Source organism: Carcharhinus amblyrhynchos, chromosome 26 (assembly GCF_965287045.1).
Source record: "Carcharhinus amblyrhynchos chromosome 26, sCarAmb.v2.hapA, whole genome shotgun sequence".
In the NCBI taxonomy this organism is placed as follows: domain Eukaryota; kingdom Metazoa; phylum Chordata; class Chondrichthyes; order Carcharhiniformes; family Carcharhinidae; genus Carcharhinus; species Carcharhinus amblyrhynchos.
Genome location: NC_137349.1, coordinates 13,455,904 through 13,478,260, shown reverse-complemented (window position 1 = coordinate 13,478,260; position 22,357 = coordinate 13,455,904). Strand labels below are relative to the sequence as shown.

Sequence of the window (22,357 nt, the reverse complement as noted above, 5' to 3'; positions counted from 1 at the left end):
TTAGTTCAAAGCAATTATGATTGGGCAACAAAATACTTGTCTTGCCATTAATCCCCACACCTTGGAATTAACATTGTGGATCTTCCCATCCCCCCCCCCATGGCATTGACAGCCTTCCTAAAGTCAGGTATCCAAAACCTGATACAATAATCAATGATTCATAAAGGTTTGGCATTATTTTTGCTTTTGTACAATATTTATTAAAATCAGAATTCCATAGCCTGTCTTTTTATTGCTTAATTAATTTGTTAATTTTTTTAAAATTAGTGGATCTGAATAACAAGTCTCACAATTCCTTATAAAGCCATATCATTTCATGTGCTCACTTCCTTATTCTTTCTCCCAAAATCAATTGGTTCATATTCTGTAAAATTAAACTTCATCTGACATCAGCTAAATTGAGTCGGTCTTTCTCTTGAAATTGCCTACAACCCTGTTCAGTTAAATTCTTTTTGTGTTGACAGTAATTTTTAATATTGTGCATTTTTTATCCAAGTTCAAATATTTAGTAACATTGACCTCTTAGGGACACAGCTATTGAAATTCCTCTGGTCTAAAAACATTTGTTAATCGCTGCTCTTTTTCCTGAATTTTAATTAACTTCCTATCCATGCTATAACTCTTCATCAAACATTGTGGCCCTTAATTTTGATTTTCTCAAATACCTTATACATAGAATCTACTGAATTTTGCTTATATTCGTACTCCTTCACCATTTTAAAAATCAAACTGGGATTAACCACGCTGTAAAAGTAAAAGTTAGAATACAACATCCCTGGATCTTGTGTTTCCTCAAACAGCCTGTCAGCATGCATATCTGGACTTGTATGAAAAGTGTTAATGAGCTTCCGGGACCTGTGGAACTGTCACTCCAGCATGACTACTCGGTTGACCATAATGGAAGCTGCTTGCTTGTCCAGTCCTGGTGATCTTGTCCATGCCTGTATGTGGCTGCCTGATCTGTAGTGGGCAGTTTATTTTGAGAAGCGGTTATATTACTGCAGTGCAATGCCTTTTGCAGCAGAGAATGAACTGTGCGTATCTTAAAGCGCTCCCGTAGTTTAATTTCGCATTCACCATTGTGAGAAATGTTACAGATAATTAATAGGACCTTGTCAGTGATTCTTTGCAATCTTTGCATTGTTTGAAACGAGAATGTGGTAATAGTTGAGAAATTGGGTGTTTACTGGATGGTTGTGGAGGAGAAGAGATGAGGATGGAATCAGTTCTGTCACCTCCGAAATCCTCTTATACATTTTGACTGACTGTAATATTGAGACCTGAGCATTCTACTGGATGGGGTTCTATAAAGGAATGAAAATGACCTGGGTTAGAGACACTGCTGTTGTGTAGAACATTGGGATATGTATCATATTTTTGCCACTGGGGCAGTTATGTAAATCACTTCTGCTTTGAAGAGCAACAATGCTTGTGGGGTATGAGAGCTGAGACATAAAGCTGCCCCATCAGTTGATAATCCCATTTGCCAACAACATTCAGATTTTGACATTCACAGACGATTGCACTGGTTGCTGTGTCTTGTAATTATGATCTGTAATGTATAGGCAGGAGCTAAAAATATTTTCCTCTTGGGAAGGGTAAGGGAATCTGCTGTCAAGCTGTATTTGCTTTGGTGATTTAATATTTTTGCAGTCAGAGTTGAGAATTCACAAGCTGATGTTTTTGTGTACTTGCACTTTGGTTAAAACTCATGAGCAAATTGAGAACTGAAAGTCCAAACACAGGTCCACACAATTTCTTACTTTGACAAACTATTCCCTCTCTATTCACTGCCTCAGAAAGCTGTGTTAACCAGTCACCAGCCATCTTTATTCATTATATAATAGATGCACAAGGCCTGATATTGTCACAAGGCTACTAGTGGGACTCTACTGATAACTCAGCTTTTATTTCAATGTGTAGGTGGGACCGACTGAAGGATTTTCAAGCTGATATATAAAGCCTCCTAACTTTCTCAAAGTGTTTTACAAATGTAGTTAAAAACTGGTTAATGACTGATTAACCAGTTTCTGACAATGTTGGTTGAGGGAAGAATGTTCGTTAACCTGGATACAAAAACATTCTACTCCCCTTTGAATATTAGCATGGAATCTTTAGCAGACAGCTGGGGCCTTGATTTAATGTCTCATCCATAGGAGAGCACCCTGTAAAGCAGCATTCATCCCTGCAAGAACTGTTAGTCTATGAACTAAAGTAAAGTTTATTTATTAGTCACAACTAAGGCTTACATTAACACTGCAATGAAGTTACTGGGACGTTTCCCTAGTTGAACACTCCAGCGCCTGTTCGGGTCAATGCACCTAACTAGCACATCTTTCAGACTGTGGGAGGAAATAGGAGCTCCTGGAGAAAACCCACTCCCAGCACCTGCTCAAGTATACTGAGGGAGAATTTAGCATGGCCCAATGCACTAACCAGCATGTTTTTCGGACTATGGGGGGAAACCGGAGCACCGGGAGGAAACCCACGCAGACAGGGAGAAAGTGCAAACTCCACACAGACAGTGACTCAAACTAGGAATCGAATCTGGTGCTGTGAGACAGCAGTGCTAACCACTGTGCTGCCCCTCACCATGGAGGAACTCATCATGGAGCAAGACTATAACTCAAAACCCACTTATTCAGAACGGGGAATGCTACTAACATTGTAAAACTGGTGTTTTATGTTTGCTGAGACACACAAGGGTTTCACTTTCTTTTTGACGCAGGGAATTATCCTTAACAGGTCACTAATTAATCAATTCCTTCATTGAATTGTACATTTGAAATGAACCTGTGTCAATTTCAAATGTACAAGAACCCACAGTATGGGTACAGCTGATTGGTTAGGCCTGTTTCTTCGGTATGTCCACCTTGATGACTCCTTGATCAAGTACTGAAGTACTATGAACACCACATGGAATAGACTCTGTGTAGTGTCTGACAATGAGTCTGACAAAGAACCATATAATGAAGCTGCAGGTTTAAGTCAATAATTCCCCGCAATGATCCTGCAGTAATAACTGCTGCATGATTTTGGAGAGAAGGAGAAGTCAGCAAGTGTTGAGAAATTGTGTAGCCTCCAAGGTGAAAGAGCTGAGATAGAATAGTCAGCCTTTGTCAGCTGTCTGTGATCTTATAATCGATATTAAGGAAATTTGTACGGCCCAGAGGAATTGAGCAGCCTGACTTTCCTTTGCCTATAGCCCTTAGCAGAATTACTCCATCCATGGGCTGCATGATGTGGAATGTTTGGAGAGTTACTGTGATTCTCCTTGTTCTCCAGTAACAGACACTGTATTAAGTTACTGCAGATAGAACTATTTATTGCAGATTTATTTCATTTGCTCCCTTCCTGTGGGGATTGTCAGTTCTCAATTTACCAACTGTCCATTCTGTGCTCTGGAAGGAATTATGATTACAGTTTTGTTATGAAATGTTGAGTCAATTGGGGTTACAGCCTTTCACAAACAAGTTGGTTGGTACAGAACTCTGCATCATCCTCCTTTCTGGGTTTCTTTCAGGGTCCCCCAACTCCCAACCAGCAATGTTCTTCCTCCTGTCTCATTTCAAAGTGGGCCCAGAAGGGTTCTAATTCCAGTCTCTGAAATGTCACCCAATAAATGGCCCAGGTGCTATTGAGCACTTTCACAACAGTCAGTTCAGACTTGTGCTATTGAGCACTTCTACAACAGTCTGTATTAACTCACCCAAGGGATGCTGTGCAAGCTCATTAAGTGATGTCATTCTTATCCACAATACCTGCGGCTTCTGGCAGGAGGCACTGGGTTGCAATCGGTGCAGAACAGCTGATCCAGGGATCTTTGTTCAGTGCTGTTGGCACTGATTATAGTGCCATCCACTGTCACCTAACTGAAGACTAACACAGCGTGTGTTTGGCATCAAGTTTTGCTCCATCTGTTCTTCATGGGATGGGTCCCTCTGGATAAATTCAGTGAGGGCTTTTGTGTTGATTTCTTACAGGCCACATAATTCAATATGCCAAAGTGAAGGTCTCCTTGCATGTTTACTTTTCCTATTTAGAACTCTTTCTAATTGTGTGTCTTTACGTTCATTTTCTGGCAGCCTTGGCAATGTGCAGCTAGATTGTCTCGGGGGCATACAGGATAAAATTACTGTGTGCGCCACTGATGACTCGTACCAGATGACCAGGGAACGTATGACTCAAGCAGAGGAGGAAACCCGAAGTCGTGGAGCGATAGTTATTAAACCCGGAGGCCGATACAGAGGTATGAAAATCCTGGGCATGCTTGCAGTGGTCTACTCAAAGGCCCTGGTGCTGCCCTGTTGATTTGTTCTATTGCTGGCTACTCTTTATTATCATTTTCCCATCACACTTCACAAGGGCAAAGTGTGTGAGCATTAAGTCAGATGAATCAGTACACTGCTGCAATCTTATTGCAGGTGATGACAGCATAACTTGATTTTACATGTTTTACCTCTTATTAAACTGGCTACCGGGGGAGGAATAAACCTTGGAAGTAGGAGATAGCACTTTGCCAGATTTATGTTGAGGTACACTGTAAGGAAAAAATTAACTTTGTATTTAATTCCTTCCACATTGCTGAGCGTGTTTGATGGGTAGAGTGTAGCAGGAGCTATTCTCAGTACCAAACCCATACAGTACTCGCCCGAAGAATGTTTGGATTTCGAAGGGCTGGATGGCCTACTCCTGCTCCTATTTCTTATGTTCTTATGTTTGGTGCTGACACAGGATTCTTGAAATGGAAAATATACATTTTCATCATAAAGATCACTCCCCTTAATGAGCACAATTTTCTTCAGTGACTGATAGTTAACATTTAAATGCCAAATTTACTTCTGTGGATTAGCTGCAGGGAATCTGTAAAAGAAGGGTGAATTCTTGTTTCCCAGTGCCTGTTCTATGGTGTTCCAGTCTGCACTCCCATGATATGCACTTCCCAATGCTCATTCATAACTATATCTCTGCCACACAAATACAAATGATCTTCAATTAAGTGAAACAGATCTTGACAACTTTTCAATCTTTGTGAACTACCTGGACTTTCCAAATAGTTTATTATAACAGATAACCAACAAACTCTGATGTCATGATCTGTAGTTACAATCTCAGAATTGTTGTGGTGCAGAAGGAGGCCATTTGGCCCATTGTATTTGTGCTGGCTCTCCAAAATAGAGTCATGTCTTAGTGCTATTTCCCTGCCTTTTCCACACATCCCTGCTCATTGTTTCTATTCAAATAATCCTCTAATGCTCCCTTGAACTCCTCAACTGAACCTGCCTCCACCACACTTCCAGGCAGTGCATTCCAGACCCAAACTACTTTTTTCTCACGTCACATTTGCTTTTTGGCAAATTACTTTAACTCTGTGTTCTCTTGTTCTTGATTCTTTTACAAATGGGAACAGTTTCTCCCTATCTACTCTTCAGTTCTCTCATGATTTTGAACATCTCTATGAAACCTCTTGACCTTCTTCTGGCAGTCAAGGTGAAGGATAATCCTAAGAGTTTCTACAGGTATGTTAAGAGCAAAAGGATAGTAAGGGATAAAATTGTTCTTATGTTCTAAGGAAACTGGCATGGAGTCTGCTGAAATAAGGCAAACAAGCAGGGAAGTCATGGAACCTATACGAATTAAAGGGGAGGAGCTGCTTGCTGTCTTGAGGCAAATCAGAGTAGATAAATCCCCAGGACCAGACCTTGAAGGAGACTAGTGTTGAAATTGCAGGGGCTCTGGCAGATATATTTAAAATGTCAGTATCCACAAGTGAGGTACCAGATGATTGGAGGATAGCTCACGTTGTTCCATTGTTTAAAAAAGTCTGTAAAAGTAATCTGGGAAATTATAGGCCGTTAAGTTTGACGTCAGTAGTAGGTAAATTATTGGAAGGAGTACTAAGAGATAGGATCTATAAATACTTGGATGGACAGGGACTTATTAGGGAGAATCAGCTTTGCTTTGTGCGTGTTAGGTCATGTTTAACCGATCTATTAGAGTTTTTCGAGGAGGCACCAGGAAAGTGGATGAAGGGAAGGCAGTAGATGTTGTCTACATGGACTTCAGTAAGGCCTTTGACAAGGTCCTGCATGGGAGGTTAGTTAAGAAGGTTCATTCGCTAGGTATACATGGAGAGGTAGTAAATTGGATTAGACATTGGCTCAATGGAAGAAGTCAGCGAGTGGTAGTGGAGAATTGTTTCTCTGAGTGGAGGCCTGTGACTAGTGATGTGCCGCAGGGATCAGTGCTGGGTCCATTGTTGTTTGTCGTCTATATCAATGATCTGGATGATAATGTAAATTGGATCAGCAAATTTGCTGATGATACAAAGATTGGAGGTGTAGTGGACAGTGAGGAAAGTTTTCAAAGCTTGCATCAGGATTTGGACCAGCTAGAAAAATGGGCTGAAAAATGACAGATGGAGTCTAACACAGTAAGAAGTCTCACAACACTAGGTTAAAATCCAACAGGTTTATTTGACAGTAAACCCACAAGCTTTCGGGGTTTACTATCAAATAAACCTGTTGGACTTTAACCTGGTGTTGAGAGACTTCTTAATGTGTTTATCCCAGTCCAACGCCGGTATCTCCACATCATGACAGATGGAGTTTAATACAGACAAGTGTGAGGTATTGCACTTTGGAAGGATAAACCAAGGTAGAACATACAAGGTAAATGGTAGGACACTGAAGAATCTAGTAGAACAGAGGATCTGTGAATACAGATACATAATTCTCTAAAAGTCACAGGTAGATAGGGTCGTAAAGCGTGCTTTTGATACACTGGCCTTTATAAATCAAAATATTGAGTATAAGAGTTGGAATGTTATGGTGAGGTTGTATAAGACATTGATGAGGCCGAATTTAGAGTATTGTGTGTAGTTTTGGTCACCTAATTACAGGAAGGATATTAATAAGGTTGAAAGAGTGCAGAGAAAGTTTACAAGGATGTTGCCGGGACTTGAGAATCTGAGTTACAGAGAAAGGTTGAATAGGTTAGGACTTTATTCCCTGGAGTGTAGAAGAATGAGGGGAGATTTGATAGTGGTGTATGAAATTATGATGGGTATAGATAGAGTGAATGCAAGCAGGCTTTTTCCACTGAGGCAAGGGGAGAAAAAAACTTGAGGGCATGGGTTAAGGGTGAAGGGGGAACAGTTTAAAGGGAATATTGAGGGGGGAGGGGGGTGTTCTTCACACAGAGTGGTGGGAGTGTGGAATAAGCTGCCAGATGAAGTGGTAAATGCGGGCTCACTTTTAATATTTAAGAGAAACTTGGACAGGGACATGAATGAGAGGGGTGTGGAAGGATATGGTCCAGGAGCAGGTCAGTGAGACTAGGCATAAAAATGGTTTGGAACAGCCACGAAGGGCCAAAAGGCCTGTTTCTGTGTTGTAGTGTTCTATGGTGTTATGGTCCTTCTATCCAAGGGGAACAGTCCCAACCCATCCAATCTACCCTCATAACTGAAGTTTCAAATGACTGGAACCATCCTTATCAGCCTCCTCTGCGCACTGTCCAATGCGCTCACATCCTTCTTATAGTGTAGTGCTCAGAACTGTACACAATATTCCAGCTGAGGTCTAACCAGTTTGTTGGATAAATTCAGTATAACCTCTTTGTTCTTCCAATCTATTCCCAGATTAATAAAGCCCAGAACACTGTATTTTATAACTTGTCCTGTCACCTTCAATGATCTATACACATATACGTCCTTTGTTTCTGCACTTCATTAAGAATTTTACCCCTTGTTTTATATTGCTTATATATTGTATTTTCTTCTTGCGAAAATGCATCATCTCATATGCAATCTGCCAACTCTACAACCTGTTTGTATCCTTTTGAAGTTCTACATTGTCCTTGTCACAGTCTTCCAAATTTTGTGTCATTCGCTTTGCCAACCGTGCTGTTGTTAAAGAGAAAGGTTTTAAGGCACTTTTCAGTTAAAATTAAAATGATAGTGGTGAAGAGTTCCTTGTTGTGGTACTGAGGGATACACAAGAGGGGCTGCTGCAGTATTTGGGGATGGTAGGGTGCTGTCTATAGTCACTTCTATGTTACATATCTGATAGGCCAGACTCCATGTGTCATTCTTATCCCATTCACATTCCACCCCTTTGTCAGATGCTGGGCAGATGCAGAGCTGGGGAATCTTGCAGCAGTTTCTAAGAATTGTCAGAAAGCTGATCTTTGCTGCTGGCTCGGGGTATACCAGTGCTTCAATATTTCCTCCTGCACACAAGACAGGCTACACATGTTTGGCATGAAAGCACTTGAGCAAAGTGGAAATTTGGGGCTTCCTTTTAAAATGGAAAACTTATCAGTATTGACTTTAAACAATAGAGAGCTTTAATTAATTATTTTTCATTACTCTTATTAATTTCTCTTAAAGTTCATAAACTGAGAGAACTGGTGACTTTCTGGGATTATTAAGCTATTGGGCTTGAGTGTGAAATAATTGAATTAATATATACAGACATTAGATGAACGTTGCTAATGATCATATCTATTAATATAACTCCTGTATTCATGGCATCCAAATAAATCAGTGATTACAATCTATATGTTTCCAAAATATTCTGATGTGGAGGTGGGTGGCCTCCTTGAACTGCTGGTAGTGTGTTTGATATAACTGAGTTGTTAGCTAACAGGAAACAGAGTAGGCATAAATAGGTTATTTATGGGTTGTCAAATGGAGTGCCTCAGGGGTCAGTGCTGAGACCTCGATTGTTTACAATTTTATCAACAACTTGGGTGAAGGGAGGGTTTCTAAATTTGCTGATGACACAAAGGTAGGAAAATAAATTGTGAGGAGGGCATGAAGAGTCTGCATAGACATACAGATACATTACTTGAGTGGGCAAAAAATGTGGCAGGTGGAGTATAATATGGAAAATGTGAACTTGTCCACTTTAGCAGGAAGAATAGAAAGACAGCGTATTATTTAAATGGAGAGAGGTTGCAGAACTCCGAGGTACAAAGGTGTGATTTTGAATCACAAAGGTTGTAGGTGCAGCAAGTGATTAGAAAGGAAATGAAATGTTGTTGCTTATTGCAAGAGAAATGGAATATAAAAATACAGAAGTTTTGCTACAATTGTACAGGATGTTGGTAAAAGTTGTGTGTGCAGTTTTGGTCTCCTTAATTAAGAAGCTGTTTAGAGAAGATACACTTGACTGATCCCTGGGTTGGAGGGTTACTTTTGTGAGGAATGTTTAGACAGGCTGGGTCTGTATCTATTGGAGTTCAGAAGATTGAGAGATGATTCTATTGAGACATAAAATTCTCAGATGAGTTGACAGGGTAGATGCTTAGGATGATGTTTCCCCTTGTGGGAGAAACTAGAAGTAGGGGACACAGTTTGAAAATAAGAGGTCTCCTATTTTAAGACCTACATTATAGAATCCCTACAGTGTTGAAGGTGGCCATTTGGCTCATCAAGCTTGCACCGACAACAATCCTATCCAGGCCCTATCCTTGTAACCCCTCGTATTTACCCTGCTAATCTCCCTGACTTTAAGGGTCAGTTTAGCATGGCCAATCAACCTAACCCAGACATCTTTGGACTGTGGGAGGGAACGGGAGCACCCAGAGGAAACGCACACAGACAAGGGGAGAATGTGCAAACTCCACACAGACGGTGACCCAAGCCGGGATTCAAATCCGGGACCATGGCACTGTGAGTCAGCAGTGCTAACCATTGTGTCATTGTGCCACCTGGATCTCCTGTCTGCTAAGTTAGTTGATGTCCTCAGTGTCCAACATAAGGAGTGGAATAATCAGCCAGGCTTCCAGCTTGAGGATCATTTCCAGTGAGCTTCACTGTAGAGTGGCTGTGTGGTTAATGTTGGATGGCCTTGGCTATGAGGAAGTCACAGTTTATCCTGCCAAAATCTTGTGATGGGCCAGATCCCACTGCGAGTCAGAGAGAAGACTGATGGTTGCCTCACTGTAAAATTGTGTAAGCGTGCACTTGTTTCAGCACAGCTAGCAGAGACCCATACTGGAACTTGTAGGTAGTGTATACTATCCGCAAGTGGAGGTTCTGATGAGCTCTGCTTTAGTGATTTAACTTCTTTCAAACTCTTAGTGCGTGTTGCAGCCTTTAACACCTACCCACTCGTGCGACTCGATGTGTAAATAGATCCGACTGTTTACAACAACAGATCAAAATGTTCTCTCACTGTTAATGAATTGGCTCAATGTTGAGTGACATTTGGAGGATGAGCTGTGACAGTCTGTTACACACAACAGTGGAGATCCACATCTCATTATAATTTACACTGATGTTAAACACTCCTCTTGCTAAAAGTAAATACCAAGGTGGGACCATCAGTGCTGACCCCATGGACTTGATTTAGGTGCCCAAGCTTTTTTATTCTTAAGGTGCATGGGTAGTTCCACAACAGCTACACCCATTTATATAGCACCTTCAACATTTGAAAGCATCCCAAGGCATTTCACAGAAACAATACTAAACATAATGTGTCATTGAGCTGCAAAAGGAAATATTAAGATAGGTGACCAAAAGCTTGATCAAAGACATTGGCTTTATGAAGTGCCTTAAAGGAGGAAAAAGGTAACATGGTGGAGAGATTTAGGGACGGAATTCCAGATCTTAAGACATTGGTGGTTGAAGACACGGCCAACCATGGTGGAGCGATTAAAATTGGGGATACTCGAGGCCCGAATTAGGGAAATATAGAGAGCTGAGAGTGTTGCAGCAGTGGAGAGGTCACCAATATCAGAGCATGGCAGTGGAAGGATTTGGACATAAGGTTGAAAGTATCAAAATCAATGCATTGCCTGACTGGGAGCCATTGCGGGTCGTTGAGCACAAAGTGATAGGTGAATTGGACTTGGTGTGGTTAGGATACTGGCAGTAGAGTTTTGTATGAGCTGAACTTTTATAAAAGGTGGGGACCAGGCAGGAGAATTTGAGTCTGTAGGTAGCAAAGGCATGGATGGATGTATTTCTGATAGAAATGAGCTAAGACAGGGATTGGCATTAGTTTTCATGTTAACTTTAAATCAAGGTGTTGTTTCTAAAAGAGCTTGGTGTTGTGATGGAAAAGTTGCCACCAATGATTTGTTCCCATTAGACAGTCCTGCAACAGATTCTGTGGCCTTCACAGAGCTTCCGTTCATTAGTTTGGTGAAAAATGGAGCAATTCCTTTCTATCTTAAGGCAAACTGCGAGAGACAATCATGGTCTGTGAAGTAGTGCAGACGCTGAAATCTGAAACAAAATTCTGGAAAATCTCAGCAGGTCTGGCAGCATCTGTGGAGAAAGACTAGAGTCATTGTTTCGAGTCTGGAAGACCCTTCGGCGGAATATGGCTGGAAAGTGTGTACGCGTGTTATGACGTTAGTGTGTCTTTAAGAAAGAATTTTTTAAATCATGATTTCTCCAGCTCTCTCAGCTTTAGTGATGTCATTGTTGCTGGCTTGACTGGAGATGTCTTTTTACTGGTCCTCAAGTGGCTTTCATTGAAGTTGTTTGTTTTTACTTTGGATTTTTAAAAATCTGTTGTTAAAAGAAAAAAGTACTGGTTGGCTGGTCAGGTAACAGAAGTTCTTTCATTTTCTGAGCTGCAGGCTTGTGTTTTTGGGAATTTTTAGAAGGGACAGCCAGTTGAAAAGAAGTGCTTTCTCTCTCTCTCCTGACTGATTTTGGAAATTCTGTTGGCTATCTGAAAGCAAGATCTTGCCTTCCTGCAGTAAAAATTCTGTGGTTAGCTTGACCAAAGAGTCTTTCCCTGGGGTTCTGAGAAGGTGTTTTGTCTTCAGACTGTTCTGAATGAATCCAGAGGACTGCAGACTTCAACCAAAGGACTCAATTTCCAGTATCATGTGAGCATTAGACTTTGGTGTGTTGAACTTGTTTAAAGGGTTTTGTCTATGGAAGGTTTTGATTTTGATTGGAACATCTTAAATATATTCATTAAGGATTATACGTTATAGTAGTTGTTTAGATTCTTATTTGTAATTGATAAAAGTTCTTGCTAATTTTCTTACTTTACATGTTAACTATATTCTGAAATAAACTTTGTTTGATAAAAGCTCCCTATTAGGTCATTTGAATCATACCGAAGCAAAACATCTCGTGCTCATCCTAACCAAATTCAAGATGCAAAATTCATGATCCAGACAGGTTCCATAAGATATTTTGGAGTTTCTGATCGGAATCATAAGTGTGTGTGTGTGTGTGCGTGCGCGTGCTGCATTTGTCCATGGCTGCTGGTGGACCTGGAGATGAAATGGCATGCTGCTGGATAAGTGGAGGAGATTGGCAATGGTTGTAGTTTGAACAAAAACTTCCTGAGCTTCATTTTGCTAATTAAAGAATTTGTCTTGGAGAATAAACCTTGGAGCCTTTTTAAAGTGAGGGTAATAAGTGCTTATGAAAGAAAGATCTCATTTGACTTTTTCAGATTTTTGGTATTTGGCTTTAGCATGCAAGTTTTAAAATGTCTTGAGAGACTTGTGGATAAACTGAAAACTACTGAGATCAAAGGGAAAATAGTGATTGGCTGAATTGGAAGGAAATATTCAGAGCCCACTTCTCTTTTTTCCTCGTTTATCTGCTTAATCAGTCACCATCTGATACATTGTGCCATTCACATTCTTTGCCAATGCTCAAAGCCTGTGGGCAATGAGTTGATATAGGTGAGGAGAGAGCTAAAATAACCTTAGCTGGCATCCATTTATGCTTCTCAGCAGAGCATGTGGAAACTGATGAGCAGGACTAGATGGTGCAAGAGCAGGGTCTCTGTTCTCAACACAGTTGCTGTTGGTGAAATTAAAAAAGATGGATGAGTACTTAGAATAATTCAGATCTAGTTTTTGACAAGTCACAAAGACAAGAGGGCAGATTTAAAGATATTCACCAACTTGACTACTGACCATGACAACCATCACGTAATAAAGCAGACAATTTCCACTTGGGCTGTTTCTCAACTTCTCTTCCTGTTGCAAGTTGACACATCTCCCTCATACTGCACTTTGCCAGTACCGTGACTCAGCATTCCCAGGTCTAACCATCACCCCTTTCACTACGCCAAACCAAAATCTTTCTATACCCTTGATCTTTGGAACTGGGGTTAAAGGAAAGATTTTTTGTATGGCTCTGGGTGCGTTTAAGTCAAATCTTGGATCTTTTTAGATCCAAGATTTCCTCCTTTCTTCATCCAGCAGTGTGGAATCCTGAATACACAGGAACCCAGGAATTGTTGGATTAATGAAGTCCATGGTCCATCGTCCAATCACATGGTACAATAATAATAGAGTTGTTGACTAATTGTAGGGAAGTAATTATTATAAACAGACCCAGACATGAGATGAGGAAACCCCAAGTGGTGTTGGGTTCTGGGAATCCAAAGTCATCTATTCCTCTGTAGCACAGTAAACTGAGTTCTTGTCCTGACGGTCTTCTCCACTCCACTTATGTTCTAGTGCTGCTAAGATTAGAATGGCAAGGCTATAGTTTCATAGTCAATCGAAGTAAATCGTGCAGTGTGGTTGATGCTAGCCCACCATGTAACATTCATGTTCATATTTGTCCTGTTGAGCTATGGTACTGACTCTAGAGTTTGTTTGGGTAGAGTTTAGTTTGGATGCATGCAGCAGGTTTGTCAACACAAAAGGCTAATATAGGTTAATGTTTCTGGTGTAAAGCTGCTGTTTAGGGGTCTTGTATGGTTCGTGCTGGCTGTCAGCCTTCCTCCTTTCATTTTGTTTCTTTTACTTTCAGCTAAAAGGGTGCTCCGTAAACCAGCCCCCGGGATCCCTGATGCTGTGCCCCAAAGGAGGCGACCGACGCCAGTGAACATGGCAAATACAATGAAGAAGTATGTCAGTAATGTTTCCCATCTGCCTTATCGAGATCGCGTCATCCACCTACTGGCTCTGAAGCCTTACAAGAAACCAGAGTTAATTCTTCGATTGCAGAAGGATGGAATCACCCAGCAGGATAAGGACTCGTTGGAAAATCTCCTGCACCAGGTAGCAAGCTCAGAAAATAAACTGACATAAGTAGGACTGAGGGATCCGATAGGAGAGAGATTTGTAATTTATCCATGTACCAGATTTAAACACAGCCAGATGACCAGTTGTGCCCTGGCTGCAGTGTCGTATCAAGTCTTCTTCAATTGAAACCTTACAGAGAGGCCACAGTATGGCTAATGTTGAGAATGTCACACTGCAGACCATTGAAAGGCTCTCTCTCAAACGTAGAGTTGGGGCAGATTAGAGGGAGCTTTTCACTGTGTTCAAACTCCACTGTCCTTTGTCATTTGATGATCCTTGGTATCAAACAGAAGGAGGCCGTCAGGCATATCCCAGCACTTTGAATGAGATACTTGATTAATCACACTCCACTGCTCTCTCTCTTGTGTTATTTTCCTTAAGAATTTATCCGATTCCCTTTCAAATATTACTATTGAATCTGTTTCCATCACCCTTGTAGATTGTACATTCCTGATCATAACTTTTTTAAAAAAAAACTCTTTCATGTTTAGTTCGTTTGCAATTTCTGTAAGTCTGTGTCCACTAATTACTGACCCTTCTATTACTTATGACAGATTCACCTTATTTTCTTTTATCAAAACACTTCATTATTTTGAGCTCTTTTATTAAATCTCTGTGGGGTAGCACAGCAGAGCGTGATATGCAGCAATTGAGCACAAGTTAAGAAGTGTGATACGGTGGTAGCACGCAAGGCCCAGAGCATGGAGCAGCAGTTGAATGCGAGTCCAAACTCGAATGTAGTTGTATTTGGGGGTCATATGGTAAGGAGAATAGTCACTGTTGTCTGTAGTCAGGACCATGATTCTCAAAGTTTGTGTTGCCTGCCAGGTGCCAGGGACACCTGCTCTGAGCTGGAGAGGAGCTTGCAATGAGAGAGGGAGGATCCAGTGATTGTGTTCCAGTGACAAAGATCGATCGAGGAAGGGGGTTCTGTGTAGGCGGTTTGAGGAGTTAGGCATTAAATTGAAGAACAGAACCTTCACCCTGATTATTATCTGAATCATGTGCAAATTGGCGAAGGGTACAAAAAATTAAAGAGATGAGTACATGGCTGAAAGACTGATGTGGGAGAAATGAGTATCAGGTGGTGGGACATTGGCATCAGTACTGGGGGAAAATAGGGGCTGTACTACTAGGACAGCCTACATCTGAACCATGCTGGGACCAGTGTTCTTGCAGACGATATAACTGTACAAGTAGAGAGGCCTCCAAACTAAAGGGGGTGAGGGTTCAGTTGCTTGGAAAATTAGGAAGTCAGAGTAAAAGATAGGACTGCAGGTTAGTGATTTGTCTGGGTGTCAACTGAAAACTACAGGTGGGGACAGACCATATGATATTATGTTACACCAAGAACTCATACAAGAGCCCTAACTAGGAGGGGAGAGAGTGCCAAAAACAGAAGGTTTAAAAACTCAGGGCTATATGAGGGAGCAGTGGCACAGGGTAATGAGGAGGAACTTGACTGTTACAGACTGGCGCAGAAATATTAAATAAGCATATGTAGCACAAAGCAAATCCAGATTTTAATTGTTAAAAAAAATGTTCTTTATCTGAATGTACAAAACATTTGCAACAAGATAGATGAGTTGAAAGCACAGATTAAAACATCTGAGTACAATTGTATTACAGAAACATGGTTACAGGGTGACCAGGACTGGGTGCTCAACATTCCAGTGTATGCAAGTTTCAAAAGAACAGGCCAAAGAGGAAAGGAGTTGGAGTAGCGTTGTTAATCAAAGGAAGATTCAGAGCAGTGCTGAGTCTTAATATAAAGGCAGTGGATAGTGATGTAGAAGCTGTTTGGGTTGAAGTAATAAATAGCAGGAGAAGGAAGGCAAGAGTGGGAATTGTCTATAGACCCGCAAAATGTGACCCCTCAAGAAGTCAGAGCATAAATGAGAAAATATCATTTTGAGATGTTTGGAAGGAAGTGCAATTATCATGGGAGTTTTTAATCTGCATATTGATTAGACAAAACAAATTGGCAAGGAGTGGCATAGAAGAACAACTTATGGAGTGCATTAGCGATTGCTTTTTAGAGCAGTATGTTGTGGAACCTACCCACTCAAGAACAGTGGAGGAAGTTATGCATGGAGCCATAGGAAGTGGGTGAGATCCTTAATGAGTACTTTGTATTGGTATTCACCATGGAGATGGACATGACGTATGTTAAGGTCAGGGATGGGTGTGTGAACACTGTAGATAATGTGAATATATTGAAGGAGGAAGTGTCGGGCATCCTAAATTTTATTAAGGTAGACAAGTCCCCAGGACCAAATGGGATCTATTCCAGGTTACTGAGAGAGGCAAAGGAAGAAATAGCTGGGGTCTTAAGAGCTACCTTTACATCCTCTTTGACCGCAGATGAGGCTCCAGAGGACTGGAGAATAGCCAATGTTGTTCCCTTCTTTAAAAAAAGAAGCAGGAATAATCCAGCAAATTATAGGTGGTGAACCTGACATCTGTGGTGGGGAAGCTCTTGAAAAAGATAATGAGGGATAGGATCTATGCACATTTGGAAGAAAGTAGGCAAGGTAGTGACAGACAGTGTGGTTTTGTACAGTGAAAGGTCATGTTTCACCAACTTGATTGAGTTTTTTGAAGAGATGACAAAGAAAATTGATGACAGAAGGGTTGTGGATGCAGTTTATGTGGGCTTTAGTAAGGCGTTTGACAAGGTGCCACATGGCAGACTGATACGAAAACTCTCGTGGGTTTTGGGGTGGACTGGTTAGATGGATGCAGAACTGGCTTGGTCATAGAGTAGCAGTGGAAGGGTGTTTTTCAGAATGGAGACCTGTAGCTGGTAATGTTCCACAGAGGTCAGTGCTTGGACCTCTGGAGGAAAATGTGGGTGGTCTGATTAGCATATTTGCAGATGACACAAAGATTAGTGGAGTTGCTGATAGTGCTAGGATTGTCAGAGGATACAACAGAATATAGATTGATTGGAGACTTGGGCACAGAAATGGCAGATGAAGTTTAATCTGGACAAATATGAGGTGATGCATTTTGGAGGATCGAATTTAGGTGTGAATTATACTTTAAATGGCAGACCCTTAGGAGCATTAACATACAGAGGGAGCTGGTCATGCAGGTCCACAGTTCCCTAAAAGTAGCCAAGGTGATTAAGAAGGCATATGGCATGCTTGTCTTCATTAGCCGGGGCATTGGGTACAAGAGTTTGCAAATCACTTTGCAACAATATGATCTTAGTAAGGCTGCAGTTGGAGTATTGTGTACGGTTCTAGTCACCACAGTAGCAGAAGGTTGTGGAAGCTTTGGAGAGAGCGCAAAGAAGGTTCATCAGGAAGTTGCCTGGTCCCAAGGTCATTGGTGATAAGAGGTTGAATAAATTAGGACTGTTTTCACTGGAAAGATGGAAGCTGAGTGGAGACCTGATTGAGGTCTACAAAATTGAGGCATAGACGGTGAATAATCAGGGCTTTTTCCAGGGTGGAACTGTCAATTTCAAGGGGGCACAGGTTCAAGATGAAAGGAGAAGTTTGAGAGTCGTGCAGGGGATGTTTTTCACACAGGAAATGGTAGGTGCTTGGAGCACACTACCAGAGGTGGTGGTGGAAGCAGGCACATTAGCAACACTTAAGAAGCATCTGGATTGGGTACACGAAGATTTGATTTATTATTGTCACATATATTAATATACAGTTAAAAGTATTGTTTCTTGCACATTGTACAGACAAAGCATATCGTACGTAGAGAAGGAAAGGAGAGAGTGCAGCATGTAATATTACAGTCGTAATTAAGGCGTAGAGAAAGGTCAACTTAATACAAGTAGGCTCATTCAAAGGTCTGATGGCAGCAGGGAAGAAGCTGTTCTGGAGTTGGTTGGTATGTGACCTCAGACTTTTGTATCATTTTCGTGACAGAAGAAGATAGAAGAAATTATGTCCGGGGTGTGTAGTGTCCTTGATTATGCTGGCTGCTTTTCCGAGGCAGCGGGAAGTGTAGACAAGATTCAATGAATTGGAGGCTGGTTTGCGCAATGAACTGGGCTTCGTTCATGACCTTTTGTAATTCCTTGCAGTCTTGGTCAGAACAGGAGCCACACCAAGCTGTGATACAGCCAGAAAGATTGCTTTCTACAGTGCATCTGTGAAAGTTGGTGAGAGTTGTCGCAGACATGCCAAATTTCCTTGGCCTCCTGAAAAAGTGGGGGCATGGGTGGGCTTCTTAACTATAGCTTTGGTTTGGAGGGACCAGCATAGGTTGGTGATCTGGACACCTACAAACTTGATGCTCTCGACCATTTCCACTTTGTCACCTTTGACTTCAGAAGGCATAACGGAGGACATGCTACTTACTGCCTACATTACAGTATTTTCTTCGTTTTGTTGACATTGAGGAGGAGATTATTGTCATTGCATCAGTTCACCACATTCTCTAACTCTTTCCTGTACTTCCCCATATCATTGTTTGAGATCTGACCCACTACAGTGGTAACACACAGTAAAAAGTCTGACAACACCAGGTTTTAGTCCAACCTATTTATTTGATAAATAGGTTGGACTATCAAATAAATAGGTTGGACTAAAACCTGGTGTTGTCAGACTTTTTACTGTGTTTACGCCAGTCCAACGCCGGCATACCCACATCATGACCACTACAGTGGTGCCATTAGCAAACTTGAAGTTGAGTTGGAGGGGAATTTGACCACGCACTTATAGGTGTGTAAGGAGTATAATAAGGGGCTGACGACACAGTCTTGTGGGGCACTGGTGTTGAGGATGATCATGGAGGAGGTGTTGTTGCCTATCCTTATTGATGCGGTCTGTGGGTTAGGAAGCCTAGAATGCAGTTGCAAAGGGAGGAGCCAAACCCCAGGCTAGAGTTTGGAGATGAGTTTCAGAGGAATAATGGTGTTTAAGGCTGAGCTGTAGTCAATAAATAGGAGTCAGACATAAGTGTTTTTGTTATCCAGGGTTGAGGCCAGGGAGAAAGTGTCTACTGTGGACTTGTTGCGGCGATAGGCAAACTGTAGTGAATACAGGCAATCTCGGAGGTCGGAATTGGTGCAGTGACTAACCTTTCAAAGCACTTCATAATGAGGAATGTCTGAGTCACTGGATGATAGTCATCAAGGCACCCTGCCTGACTTTCTCCTTTTGTACAAGGATAATGGTGGACCATCATCTGCTATCTGCTTCAAGACCTGCCATCTTGAACAGCTAGGGACCTCAAATTGGTGTAAAGAGAGGTTAAAAATACTGCCGACAGCTGGTCTCCGCAGGATCTGAGTGCTCGTTTGGGTACCCCATCTGAGCCAGTTGCTTTCCGTGGGTTGACTTTTGAGAAGGCTAGGGAAGAAATCGAGGGATACGATCTGGGTAAGGGCAGAAGATTTTTTATTTAGCTTAGTTAGGAAATCATGATCAGCACGGGCTTAGAGGACCGAAGGGCCTGTATTTGTGGTGTATTGTTCTTTGTTCCATCTGGGAACAGGCTGTTTTAGATGTGGTTTTGTGTAATGAAGAGGGATTAATAAGGGATATTGTGGTTAAGGATCCCCTAGGGGTAGTGACCACAATATGATAGAATTCCAGATACTGTTTGATGATGATTGCCGTAGGTCCATAACCAATGTCTTCAGCTTAAATAAGGGCAATTATAATAGTATGAGGGAGGGGTTGTCTAAGGTGAACTGGGTAAACAAGCTAAGATGTAGGTCAGTAGGTGAGCAATGGCTGTTTAAAATTAATGCTTATTAGTCACAAGTAGGCTTACGTTAAGTTGCTGAGACAGTTCCCTGGTCGCCACACTCTGGCGCCTGTTCGGGTACACTGAGGGAGAATTTAGCACAGCCAATGCACCTAACCAGCATGTCTCTTGGACTGTGGGAGGAAACCAGAACACCCAGAGAAAACCCACACAGATGTGGGGAGAACGTACAGACTCTGTACAGACAGTGACCCAAGCCAGGGATTGGACCTGGGTCCCTGGCGCTGTGAGGGAGCAGTGCAAATCACTGTGCCACTGTGCTGCCCTTGATATTCAAACAGCTGGTCCAAAATATTCAGCAGGAGTTTATAACAATCAAAAGGAGGGATTCCATAGGAAAGAGGCAGGGATAATGTTCAATGGAAAAGCAGGATATACAAAGTGTTAAGGGATAGTGGGAGATTGGAGGACTAGGAAGGTGCAGCAGCAAAAAACTAAAAAGCTCATAAGGAAGAAAATAAATTTTGAGAGAAAACTTGAATGCAATATAGAAAGAAACTGTAAGAGTCTCTACGGATATATAAATAGGACACAGGCAGCTAAGGTAAATGTGGGACCTCTTTGATACAGGTAGGTGAATTGATAACAGCAAAGAAATGGTAAATATCCTCAATGAATTTTTTGCATCTGTCTTCATCGTGGAAGACATTGCGAATATCTCTAAGATATCAGATGGGCTGATTACAAATAACATGGTAGAACTTAGAAAAATCCCAATCACAAAGGATAAAGTATTAGAGAAATTCAAGGGGTTAAAAGTGGACAAGTCACCAGGACCCAATGAACTGCACCTTAGAGTTGTAATGGAAGTGGCTACGGAGATAGTGTGCCCATTGGTTAAAATTTTTTGTAACTTGCTAAATTCTAAGAGAGTACCAGAAGATTGGAAAACAGTCAGTGTGACTCCCTATTCAAAAAGGGAGAAAGACAGGAAGGCCCACAGAGTTTAATATCTGTTATTGGCAAGATATTAGAATCAATCGTCAAAGAGGAAATCGCTAGTCGTTGCGGAAAGCTGCAGGTGAATGAAGTGCAGAGGGATCTACATGTTCTAGTGTGAGCACGCAGGTCCCAAAAGTAATTAGAAGGCAGCAGCATTTTGGCTTTTATTGCAAAGGGGTTAGAGATTAAAAATAAGGAGGTTTTGTTACGATTGTACAGGGTGTTGGTGAGGCCTCATCTGGAATATATTGTCACAGTTTTGGTCCTCTTAGCTAAAAAAAAGATTAAGTAACGTTGGAGGCGGCCCCAAGGAGATTCAGCAGATTAATCCCTGGGATGAGAGGGTTATCCTTTCAAGAGAGCCTAAATTGTTTGGGTCTGTATTCCTTTAAGTTTAGAAGAGTGAGCGATGACCTTATTAAAACATATCAGATCCTGAGGAGGCTTGACAGGGAGATGTTTGACTAGTGGGAGAGCCTTGAACAAGGGGGCATAGCTACAAGATGAAGCACTGGTTATTTCAGACATGCGTAGAAATCTTTTCTTGCAGAGGGTGCTGAATGTCTGGAATTCTCTGTCTCAAGGGTAATGGAGGCTGGATCATTAATTAGAAGTGTTTAAGAGGGGGATAAATATTTGAACAAGGAATAGAGGGTTATGGGGAAATGGCACCCAAAAGAAGTCGAGGCTGGTATAAAGCAGCCATGATTGTGTTGAATGGTGGGCAGGCTTGAAAGGCCTGGTGGCCTACTCCTGCTTCTCTTTCTTGTCTTCACCTCTGGACAAGACTTGACCTGGTGTTTCCAAACTTATCTGGGTACATAGAAATGAAACAAATTAGTGTACAAAAGGGATATCATCCTGTTAAGTGTGATCGGTCATTTGAGGTAAATGACTTAGTATTCATAAGGAACTTTAAATTTGGTACGCTTGGCCTCCCCGGGAAAATAATAAAAATGGGCCCGGTGTCCCATCTGATTGACTGCCGAAGAAGAAAAGTAAGGAAACATGGAGACCTCAAGGAAAAGAGAAACGGACATAATACAAATAGAGCAGGATGCTATATCTGTCCTCTACATTGTCCCCATCAAACACTCCCCCTGCAGGTGCAGAATTAGTCAAATTCAGTGCCTCCCAACATTAAATCTAGTGTTGATAGAGTTGGTCACTTCAGGTAAAATATTAAGTATATGTTGATATACATGTACATATATCATGGATGTGTGTTAAAGGTTCCACAGCACATTGTTTAGAGAGATGCAGGGAATTGTTTCTCTGCCAGAGCAACATTCTTCCCTCATCCAATATCTTCATTGATCTCACTGCTATTCAATGTATGTTGTGTGTAATTTGGATCCAACAATAGTGACTTCACATCAAACTAGTTTGTTGTACTTGAAAATGTTGGTGGCGTTTCTCAGCAACTTGATAATGTGCGATGATCTTGTAAGGTATGCATAAAGGGAGGAAGAGAGAGGCATGCCCAGTAAGGTCAGGATTTGGTGCTGGGGATTCAGAGTGAATAAGTTTATGGATTTTACAAGGTCCCTCCCTGATTTTTAACAAGTAATTGGCCTTATAACCCTAGTGGCTTAGGATGTCTCCTCTTCTGGTGTTCTTCAATTCTGGTGGGTTAACCCACCAAAGT

At 41.5% G+C, this 22,357-nt stretch overlaps 1 protein-coding gene across 1 annotated transcript in view; it reads left to right on the top strand.

The window, feature by feature from the left end:
• Positions 1 to 22,357, top strand: part of ell (elongation factor RNA polymerase II) — a 149,194-nt gene that overhangs the window by 96,819 nt on the left and 30,018 nt on the right. Inside the window, exons 4-5 of the mRNA XM_080212665.1 lie at positions 4,086 to 4,249; positions 13,754 to 14,004. Of these exons, the coding sequence (XP_080068791.1) occupies positions 4,086 to 4,249; positions 13,754 to 14,004 (415 nt within the window). The remainder of the gene's footprint in view (positions 1 to 4,085; positions 4,250 to 13,753; positions 14,005 to 22,357) is intronic.